Source organism: Schistocerca americana, chromosome 6 (assembly GCF_021461395.2).
Source record: "Schistocerca americana isolate TAMUIC-IGC-003095 chromosome 6, iqSchAmer2.1, whole genome shotgun sequence".
Taxonomy (NCBI): Eukaryota; Metazoa; Arthropoda; class Insecta; order Orthoptera; family Acrididae; genus Schistocerca; species Schistocerca americana.
Genome location: NC_060124.1, coordinates 231,489,080 through 231,501,420, shown reverse-complemented (window position 1 = coordinate 231,501,420; position 12,341 = coordinate 231,489,080). Strand labels below are relative to the sequence as shown.

Below are 12,341 nucleotides of genomic sequence, written 5' to 3'. Positions count from 1 at the left end.
GGTGTAATTGAAGTCTTTATTCAAAAGTAATTACCAGATGCCTGAGCACACAACTATCCCACTGTTTCATGAGTTGAAGGAGACTCTATTCCCAGAATTCCTGTGGCAGTGACGTGAGCCAGTGCTCCACTATGACCTTCAGTTCATTGTCTCATATGAAGCACTTCCCTTTGAGATTTTTTTTAGCAGGCCAAACATACGGAAGACACAGAGTAACATGTACTTGCTGTAGGCCACATGTTCAAGCTACTCCCACTTGAACTTGGCCATTTCACTTTGTGTGACCTTGGAGACATGTGAACACACATTATCAGGGATTAGTAACCCTTGTCTGTGAGCAGCCCAAGCTGTTTGCTCTCTATGGACTTCCATAGGCTACGGAGTGTCTGACATTACATGTCACTGTTAATGGTTTCATTAGGCTCATGGAATTCGATGAGTATTGGACCTCAGGCATTGAAAAAGACTGAGAGCATTGCTTTGCCTGCTGAGGGCAAAGTTTAAACTTTTTGGGAGAGGTGACGACACTACATTTGCATCGATAGATGTCCCACTACTTTATCTGAAAGCATTATATGCAAATTTTGATCGATTTGGTTGTTATTATATTTCGTACCTTCCCATTTGAGCACTCCTTACAATTACTTTATAAAGAGGTGTGTAATTGGAAATTGTATATTACTACATCATGAATATCAGCTTTCACAAAAATATATAGGTTCAACAATAACTTGTCCAATCTTCTAAGAAATTTCAAATCAGAACAAACTCCACTTTAGAGTGAAAATTCATTCTGGAAACATTCCTCCTGGTTGTAGTTACGCAATATCCTTTCTTCCAGGAATGCTAGTCCCTTGAAGTATTCAGGAGAATTCTGCAAAGTTTGGAAACCAGGATTTGAGGTACGGGAGGAAGTAAGTAAAGCTGTGGGACAGTGGTGAGTCATTCTTGGATAACTCAGATGATAGAGCACTTGTCTCCAAAAGGCAAAGATTCCAGGTTCAAGTTCCAGTTTGGCACACGGTTTTAATTTGCAGGTTTCTGGACCTGTGTTATCAGGTCAAGAACTGTAGGACTCCAATTGGTAGGTTGGGAGTGCATTACAAAAAGGAAGCAGTTAGTCAGATACCAGAGTACTTGTGGAGTACTTTTTTAGGCTAGGCAGTAGTTGGAGGTACTCTAATGAACACTCACAAGATGACACACAGATACCGAACTCAGACCATGTTCAGACACACTGACTGTCAAAATTTTATCAGTAAACTCTCAAAGTATTCGTAACAGAGTTCTCAAATTTACTGGCCTCCAGGAAATTTTTCACACTCAAATTATTCTCAGGGCTAAGAACAAGCTGAAACCTGAAGTAGAAAGTTCTAACATTCATTCAACGAGTCATGGAGCATTAACTCTGAAAGACAGATTAGATGCCATAGGAGGGGGAGTGTTCATTGCAATTAACAAAAATTTTGCCTCTAATGAAGTCAATTTTGAGTGTGACTATGAAGTTATCTGGATGGGTATAACAGGTCTAGGTGAAATCAAGGTAATTGTTGGATGTTTTTACTGGCCACTCAATTCCACAGTGGCAGTTTTAGAACCACTTAAAGATAGTCTACGCTCAGTAGTGCGAAAACAACCAGATCTTGCAATATTAGTTGGAGGCAACTTTAACCTACTGAGTATAGACTGGAATGTCTATGAATTCATTGCAGGGGGATACAGATAGGCAGTTTTGCAAAGTACTGTTTTCTGAAAACTGTCTTGAGTAGCGAGTTTGAAAGCCCACATGCAGTGGAAATATTTTAGACCTCACAGCTACAGACATACCCAACCTTATTGCTGGCATCAGTATGAAGACATGGATTATTGATCATAATGTCATCACTGTAGCAATGGTTACTTTAGTTAATCAAAATGGCTACATAAATATTTTTGTGAGAAAGAGCAGATAACAAGTTGCTAGCATCTGATTTAGACAATGAAAGGAGACCATTTAGTTTCAAAATGATAGAAGTAGAGGAATTATGTGCAAAGTTTAAATGGATTGTAAATCATGCTCTGGAGAAATATGTATGAGTAAGTGGATTAAAGGACTGATACGACCCACCGTGGTTTAATAACAAAATTTGGATAGTGCTGAGGAAGCAAACACAGAGGCACTCTTGGTACAAAAGAGAACGTACAAAAGACAACAGGGATAACTTTGCAGAGATTCATGCGCCTGTGAAAAGATTGACATGCAAAGTGTACAACTACCACAGTCATACCTTAGCAAAGAATCTAGCTAAGAACTCAAGAAAATTCTGGTCCTACATAAAATTGCTAAGCAGGTCAAAGGCCTCTATCCAACCACTCACTGACCAATTTGGTATGGCAACAGAAGACAGCAAAAAGAAAGATGAAGTTTTAGATTAAGTTTTAAATTTCACATTTAAGAAATCATTCATATGGGAGGAGCACACAGACACATAATTCTTTGGCCACTGTACGTACTCACATATGTAGGACATAGTAAGAGGCATCCCTGACGTAGAGTAGCAACTGAAAGAGTTGAAAACAATTTAAGTTCCAGGGTCTATGACGCTGGCCATATCCAAATATGGAATAGTTAGTTTGGTTTTGTAATTTCTCAGTACGGATAAGTCATGAAGAGAGCTGTTAACAAGCCATCAAATGTCTTTTGCCATTACTTGCTAAGTGAATGGAAATGAGTTGTCAGCAGGAAGGAGTCACATAAAAATCATCACAAGATTTCTGGGAGACTCAAATCAAATTACCTCTTGTAAAGAGACATCCTCCTCTAGTATTACTTTTCCTCAACAGTAGTAGTCGATACCAGTATTATTATTTGAATTTAAGACAGGTCAATATTATCTCAGCTGTTTTTCTGAGAAATTTCATATAATTTTATACACGATATGTTATATTTCAAGCTTAAATCTATGAACAAGGCATTACTTTATTTTCGATATGACAATCGATAAGTACTAGCATTGAATGTACAGTCAAAATTATTATTTTTTTTAGAAACATTTGAAATTACAAATTATTTGGTACACTTAAAATTTCTATTATCAATTATGCAATCTAGTACTGTTTATATGTTTATTTCTGGACTCATTTATGAAAAAATAATCGACACTAATAGAAATTCATTTGTCAAGAAAAATTGTAAATCCTTTGGAATATTATTATTACTGCAGAGTGAAGTAGTTGTAAGCATGCCTCTGATGTAATCGGATGTATTTTTGTATTTTGGGCAAACAATGTAATTTTGGCTTTGTTAATAAGAAAATTCAAAAGACTGTGTGTTACACAAAAATGTGACAAAATAAATTAATGTAAAAACAAAAATATTGCAACGACAATCTTCATAATTATTTAGAATGATGAGAACCTAAAATGTGAGAATTTCAGCTTCAAGACTCAGACCCTTAGACAAGAACAACTGGAGCCAATTCCACAAGAAAAGATAAGTAAACTAAAAAGTTTATTGTAATGTTACTCCTGTCAAATCGTCAGAAAAGACTTTTGCACATTGGTGAACAATAGCAGCAACTGGGAAGGAGGGGGTAGATTACACACTGACTACTTATTTTATTAATTGTCATTGAGGTTTTAGTTATGATGGTATGCACTTAAATAGGAATGATGGATCTGGTGATCTGGGGACAAGCCTGCTACAAGGTCAACACCATTTCATGCCCCTACTAAGAAAGTTTGCAGCTTCAGCTTCATTACCTGGGGACAAATTGCACACTGCGGAGTCCCTCCGACTGTTCACTAACCTGTGATCACAGGAGCTGCTGCCTCACCTCGACCATCTGTAAAGACTTCTGAACTAAATCATAAGCTAATTCTGAAAATTCAACTTAAACATCTAACCTCACTAATAATCATAACAACAAAAAATAGCATAAGGAATAAGTCATCCTGAATATAAGAAGGCTGAAAGAAATGACCTGCAAAGTCACAGATCAATAATCTTAACGTGGTTTTCTGCAGAATTCTTGAACATATTCTCAGTTCAAATATAATAATGTTTCTTGAGACAGAAAAGCTTCTGTCCACAAATCAGCACAGGTTTGGAAATCATTGTTTGTGCAAAACTCAGCTTGTCAATTTTTCACTCGATGTTCTGTGAGCTATGGATAAATGGCAACAGGCAGATTCCATATTCCTAGATTTCCAAAAAAACATTTCACATGGTGTCCCATTGCAGATTGTTAACAAAGGTACAAGAATATGGATTAAATTCCCAGATATGTGAGTGGTCCTATGACAAAGCATGATAGCTTCCATCATTAGTACACTTCATTAGTACACTCCTATATCCAATAGTAAGGTCCATACAAAATTTTCAAAAGTCGAAGGTTTAAGTTTGTACATTAAGCAGATGTTATGTGAATTATCAAAACTGTAGAAACAAATCCCCACATACACACACAAATTTTTATTACTCACATCATTCAGTTTGTTATTCTGGTTGCAATCAGCTAATTAGTTTTGTGAAAAATCATGGCAATCAAAAGTTATTGCAATTATAAAACTTTGTAGATCTAGCAATATGGAAAACCTTATATGCTAAAAGGTAGATTTGGAAAGACAACTTTCAAATTAAAGAACTATTTTTCCTCTTTTCAGTGACAGATTTATATTAGTCCTAACTTAATTAGTTGAAAAGATATTGATAATTTAAGATTTCATTTGATCCAAATTTTCAGTGCTACTTATAGCAAAAACCACTGTAAACTCCTGAGATCTATTGATATACTTTTACTGCCCTATTTTTCTGAATCAAGAGTTGCTAATTAAAAATTGCTAAGTTTTCAATAAACAAACTTTAATATAACAAGACAAATCGCACCATCATAAACCCTGAATTCCTATTGCGTAAGTATAAATTAGTACTGCATACTTTATCAGCTGCTGCTCATGGTATATAATATACAAACAAAATAAACTGACAGATGCAATAGCCAATATAAGATGAACTCAGATCTATACTCTTTAAAAACTATTATAAATTAACGAAGGTCAGTAATACCATGGAGCAAATCTTCATGAGACCAACGCTCAAGCTATTTCAGTCAGTCTGCTTTCAGTCTTCATTTAGCTCGCTTGTCGGCATAACAGCCAAGTCTTGGGTTACGTTTGTGCAACTCTCTTTTTGTTTAAATCAGGCTGAGAGAGCATATTTTCTTGTTATGAGCAGTAGACTTTAAAATGTGTGTGTTTTGGTTCAGTCGAATAATACTTGTGACTGCAGTAACAATCTGTGACTTCTTAACTTAACCACGTGTGAAGCAACTTCTGATCACTTCATTTGTACTGTGCGCGCTTTTACAGTATGAAGAGATTAGAACTACCTGTTTGTAAACACTATTAGAGACTGTGAGAGACCTGGTCATCACCAGCAGGATCTCAGTGAAGCAATTAAAGACTGGTGAACTATCAATTTGAACTTATAAAGGAGGCTTTTGGCTCTCCATTTAGGTGAAGATCCTACATCATTTTATTTCAAGTCATAATTCAGTGAAACAGTGCAGATACCAGAGGCCTGTAAAACAGCACCTAGGTCTACTAATGTGACAGCTGAAAGACCTCTCAAGAAATAGAACACAGTACGTTGTCCTCAACTAGTGTGCATTCATCCAAAACGGAGTATCATTAGTAGTGCCCCGAGGACATATGATAGGACTGCTCTTATTCTCTAGGTACATATATGATCTGATAGACAGGGTGAGCAGCAATCTTTGGTTGTTTGATGATGATGCTGAGGTGTATGGGAAAGTGTCATTGTTGAGTGACTGTTGGAGGATATAATATAACTTTCAAAAATTTCTAGTTCTTGTGATGAATGGCAGCTAGCTCTAAATGTAGTCTTCTTAAATTTCCTTTTCCCAGAACTTGCTGTATCAGAAAACATCTAGTTGTAGACCCACAAATTCGTCTTTTATCTGCCACTGTCTTTATCCTTATTAATGTCACAATTGTTGTCATTATTATTATCATCATAACCATCATCATCATCATTATTATCAATACTACTGTCACTTTTAGTGGCTGCAGCTGCAGTACTACAAGTAAGGCCATTGTTAACTTTGTCAGTTCACAGTCAGTATAATTTACTCACATTGCCACTTTAGACTCTCACATCATTGTAACACTAGTTGTCATATTAAAATTGTAATTTTCTAAGGTAACTATGATGCAGTAGATACTTTAAGTGGGAAACCCTGGTCCAATGTAAGAGAGGACCTGGTGGCAAAAATGTCCTGTTATGTTTGAATACAACATTAATAGTATGCTACTTGACACATTAAGCTTGACTAAATATCTAGACATAATGTTGCAGAGTGATGTAAAATGGAATGAGCATGTGAGGATTGTAGTGCGGAAGGCGAATGTTCGACTTCAATTTATTGGGAGAGTTTTAGGAAAGTGTGGCTCATCTGTGAAGGAACACTAGAGTACTGAGCAATCCAAGCATGACTTACTACACATCCTTATGCCGTTACTTCCTCCAGTACCAGTGCTTGAGTACTGCTTGAGTATTTGGGATCCACACCACGTCAGATTAAAGGAAGACAATGAAGCAATTCAGAGGCGGGTTTCTAGATTTGTTACCAGTAAGTTTAATCAACATGCATTTATTAACAGTGATGCTTTGGGAACTCAAATGGGAATCCCTAGAGGGAAGGAGACATTCTTTTCCAGGAACACTACTGAGAAAATTCAGAGAACAGGCTTTAAGCTGACTGCAGAACGATCCTCCTGGCGCCAACGTACACTTTACTTAAGGACCACAAACCTAAGATAAGAGACATAGGTCTCACGTGGAGGCATAAAGACAGTCGTTTTTCCCTCTCTATTTAAGAGTGGAATGGGAAGTGATATGAATAGTGGCAATGCAACATACCTTCCACCATGCACCCTAAGGTGGCCTGTGGAGTACATATGCAGATGTAGAAGTTTTGAATTCATGCACACTCTGCTGCTGAGTGGAAATTTGTTCTGGAAACAATCCTCCATGCTGTGGCTAAGCCATGTCTCTGTCATACCCTTTCTTCCACAAGTGCTAGTCTATCACAAGGCATACAAGAGGACTTCACTGAAGTTTTGAAGGTAGGCGCTAAGGTACTGGAGGAAGTAAAGGCATAAGGATGTGTAGTAAGTCGCGCTTGGATTGCTCAGTTGGTACAGCACTTGCCCCTGAAAAGCACAGGTCCCAGATTTGAGTCTCAATCTGGCACACAGGTTTAATCTGCTAGGATGTTTCATGGGTCTACACAAGTACTGAAGCATTGTCCGACCACAAAATTGGTGGTTGCTAATAAACATTACCATTTTCCTGAAGTTAAGTGAATTCAGACAACTGATTACCTGGGAATCATCGTGTCAAGGAACACTGCACAAACTCTATTTCAGAGTGAATAACAGCACATATCCCAAGATACACAAAATTCTTACCTCGATGTTGGTTTCAGACTGAGATATTTCTGTGTCCACTTGTATTCTCTCTCGTTCTTCAATTCGTAAGCTTATTAAAAGTTCTGGTTTATGTGGTTTACAAAACCCTGCATCGATTAACTTGTACCATTTGTCTTCAACCTGTAAAGATTTTTGTGAGTTTCAGAAAATAATTCACCATGCAATCATGTGTAATATATACATCAAATAAATAGCAGAGGCACTTTTCATTTCAGAGCATTCTATTTTTAACACAATATACAAAAAAGCTCTTTTATAAAATCTTATTGCAGTATCAATTTTTGTCAACTTGCATTTACATTACCACATTCATTAATTGTGTTCCATAAATCCCACTGAGAAGGAGAAGCTTTAGGATCACGGAACAAGTTAAGAAATACACTAACAAAACAAGTGACTCACACAAAATTGACTTGTATATTGTATCTGCAGAATATAATTCCTGTACTGCTTAATTTTCTAAGCTTACACCAGCTAAATTTAACCAAGTAAAATAGTACAAAAGAAAATCCATTATCCTGAAAAACATGCTGCTTTCTCTGCCATATTAAATATCTGCTATAAGTGGCTATTAAAAAGTTTCCATTTTACGGCATTGCTGCAGCATATATGCAACATAGGATGACTCTGATGAGGGTATATAACCACCTACATGCAGGCAATGGATCAGTGTGCCATTTGTATCTTTCCAAGATGCTTGAGGTACATGCAGACATGGGAACTATGACGATGTTATTATCAAATGCATGCAGACAGGACCAACATGCTGTTATTCTTTTCTTGGCTGCCAAAGGATAAACACCAGTAGACAACTATTGGAGAGTGAAGAATGTGTATGGGGCAGCACATCTGTCCAAAAACCATTGTTGTGGAATGTTGCACCAAGATGAAGGCAACGCATTCCTTGGGCATGTTATTGCAAGCGATGAAAGCTGGTGCCACCACTGGAAGTGGAGTCAAAAGTGTTGACAATGAAGTGGTGTCATCCATCATTTCTTTGTCCCAAGAAGTTCAAGAGCTAACCATCTGCTGGAAAGGTAATGCTCACCTTCTTCTTTGATTACTTGGACCTATTGCTTACTAATTTCAAAGAACCTGGTGTCTCCATCATTGGAGAACAGTACTACACAATGCTGGAGAAATTATTGCATGTAATTAAGGTGAAACGTCTGGAAAATTGCGACAGGAGTAGCTGCTGCTTTATGATAATCTAAATCCCCATACCGCAAATGTAATAGTGCAGAAGTTTCACCAACTCAAGTGGGAAACACTTGAGCACCCGCCCTATAGTCCTGATCTCTACCCATGCAATTATCACATCATTGATCGCTTTAATGGGCCTTGAAGGATTGATGATTCTAGCCAGATGAGGATGAGTGGCAAGCAGTTATGGACTTTTTCATGTGGTAGGACAAGGTGTTCTATCAAACTCGTATCTTCAACCTAGTGTATTGGTGGGGCGATTGACTCAAATGCTCACAGTAATTTTGCCTAGTTGGCATACCAATTCTGGACTGTACAGCCTTGGAACAGAAACTTTTTGATCACCCCTTATATTTATCTTCTAATGATATCTTAATAATTACATGTTTATAATAGAGGGAAACATTCCACGTGGGGAAAAAGTATCTAAAAACAAAGATGATGTAACTTACCAAATGAAAGCATTGGTATGTTGATAGACACACAAACAAACACAAACACACACACAAAATTCAAGCTTTCGCAATCCACGGTTGCTTCATCAGGAAAGAGGGAAGGAGAGGGAAAGACAAAAGGATTTGGGTTTTAAGGGAGAGGGTAAGGAATCATTCCAATCCCGGGAGCGGAAAGACTTACCTTAGGGGGAAAAAAGGACAGGTATACACTCGCGCGCGCGCACACACACACACACACACACACACACACACACACACACACATACACATATATATATACAGACACAAGCATAGCGCATTATTGTTCACATGCAGCATCCTGAATATAGCAAAAAATCTGTCTCATGACATTAGCTGAGAAGCAAATGATGGAGCAAGCACAGGGTCTTCAGACCAATAATCCCTAAGTTTAGGTTTCTTTACAACACACATATGCAAAACAATTGAAAAAAAATGATATACTGTGTGCATCCTCACTGCTCTCCATTTCTTCCATAAAGATTTTGGTTTGGTTCTGTTCTGGCGGCGAAGTTCAGAAATAGTATCAGTAGCATATATATTTCTCTTACTTTACTTTTAGAAACATGCTACGATCAAAAAATTGCAACAAACAGTCTAGTTCTGTTGATAATGTATCAACATGTACCTGAATTCCACTTGTTTCTTCAAATAGAGGTAATTCAGGGAATGCATCAAAAATGACACCATTCATTATGAAGGGCAGACTGTTGAACTGAATGACAAATCTGACTAATCGAAACTTGGGCTTTAGCTTCTTCATACTCACTAACATCATTCCTATCAGCAGCACAGATTACACTCTCCAGCTCACGTGTCATCATTGTCTTCTGAAAAACCACCAATGTCGTCTGAAAGATCATCAAGCTCTGTGCCATTGTTCAAGAGTTCTTCAATCTCTAAGTTTGACAAGTGATGTCTGTTAGCCATATTCACTATTTATATGTTTTTGCACATGGGAAGGATGCACACAATAGCACAACATGGCAGCCGACATAGAACAAAACAACCTTCAACAATATTCTGGGCGTGCACACACAGTTCTTATAACACTGGTACCATTCACGAGAGACTGGCACACATTAGCAATCAACAATGCACTTATGACAAGCCAAACAGTTTCACCACTTACAAATGTAAAACATGTGTTTAAATCACAAATAAATAAGTCAGAAAAGAAGAACTTATGACCTTCATCCAAAGGATTTTATGGTTAAAACATAGTGAACATATCTAGTACGTCCGTAAAGAAACCATTTCATGACTACTGACACATCTAGTGACAATTACTTTTATTAATTTTACATCTAAATTATAACTCTGCAGACCTGAATACCGACAGATGGCACGCAGGTAGGATTGTTATTATGAATGCATCTGTGTGCCATACATCAACATCTACATCTACATTTATACTCCGCAAGCCACCCAACGGCGTGTGGTGGAGGGCACTTTATGTGCCACTGTCATTACCTCCCTTTCCTGTTCCAGTCGCGTATGGTTCGCGGGAAGAACGACTGCTGGAAAGCCTCCGTGCACGCTCGAATCTCTCTAATTTTACATTCGTGATTTCCTCGGGAAGTATAAGTAGGGGGAAGCAATATATTCGATACCTCATCCAGAAATGTACCCTCTCGAAACCTGGACAGCAAGCTACACCGTGATGCAGAGCGCCTCTCTTGCAGAGTCTGCCACTTGAGTTTGCTAAACAGCTCTGTAACACTATCACACTTACCAAATAACCCTGTGATGAAATGCGCTGCTCTTCTTTGGATCTTCTCTATCTCCTCTGTCAACCTGACCTGGTACGGATCCAACACTGATGAGCAATACTCAAGTATAGGTCAAACAAGTTGTTTTGTAAGCCACCTCCTTTGTTGATGGACTACATTTTCTAAGGACTCTCCCAATGAATCTCAACCTGGCACCCACCTTACCAACAATGAATTTTATATGATCATTCCACTTCGAATCGTTCCGTATGCATACTCCCAGATATTTTACAGAAGTAACTAGTACCAGTATTTGTTCCACTATCATATAATCATACAATAAAAGATCCTTCTTCCTATGTATTCGCAATACATTACATTTGTCCATGTTAAGGGTCAGTTGCCACTCCCTACACCAAGTGCCTATCCGCTGCAGATCTTCCTGTATTTTGCTGCAATTTTCTAATGCTGTAACTTCTCTGTATACTACAGCATCATCCGCGAAAAGCCGCATGGAACTTCCGACACTATCTACTAGGTCATTTATATATATTGTAAAAAAACAATGGTCCCATAACACTCCCCTGTGGCACGCCAGAGGTTACTTTAATGTCTGTAGACATCTCTCCATTGAGAACAACATGCTGTGTTCTGTTTGCTAAAAACTCTTCAATCCAGCCACACAGCTGGTCTGATATTCCGTAGGCTCTTATTTTGTTTATCAGGCGACAGTGCGGAACTGTATCGAACACCTTCCGGAAGTTATGGAAAATGGCATCTACCTGGAGCCTGTATCTAATATTTTTTGGGTCTCATGAACAAATAAAGCGAGTTGGGTCTCACACGATCGCTGTTTCTGGAATCCATGTTGATTCCTACTGAGTAGATTCTGGGTTTCCAGAAATGACACGATACGCAAGCAAAAAACATGTTCTAAAATTCTACAACAGATCGACATCAGAGATATAGGCCTATAGTTTTGCGCCTCTGCTCGACAACCCTTCTTGAAAACTGGGACTACCTGTGTTCTTTTCCAATCATTTGGAACCTTCCGTTCCTCTAGAGACTTGCGGTACATGGCTGTTAGGAGGGGGGTAAGTTCTTTCGTGTACTCTGTGTAGAATTGAATTGGTATCACGCCAGGTCCATAGATGGAACAATACTCGAAGAGGATGCTAAACTCAATAAAAGGGTGCTAATATAGCAGCTATCTTTGCTCATGCACCTCCTTGCCAATTTTTGGTATAAAATTAACGACTTGCACCAGCAATCTTCAGTGTAAAACATTCACCTGAAGATGGCTGAATGGTCAGCTAAAATGTCATGGCAAAACATTAGCATTGTCTGGCTGCAATGCCGAAACTTCATGGAATAAGGATTTATGTATTCTACATACTGTCGATAACCTGAAAAGGATTGTGCACTTCTTCAGCTCTGATAGCAACAATTGTGCCAATTT

At 38.1% G+C, this 12,341-nt stretch overlaps 1 protein-coding gene across 1 annotated transcript in view; it reads right to left on the bottom strand.

Moving 5' to 3' along the window:
- The window catches only part of LOC124619879 (centrosomal protein of 120 kDa-like), a 191,579-nt gene that overhangs the window by 114,155 nt on the left and 65,083 nt on the right, over positions 1 to 12,341 (bottom strand). Inside the window, exon 5 of the mRNA XM_047146505.1 lies at positions 7,474 to 7,614. Coding sequence (XP_047002461.1) covers positions 7,474 to 7,614 — 141 coding nt within the window. The remainder of the gene's footprint in view (positions 1 to 7,473; positions 7,615 to 12,341) is intronic.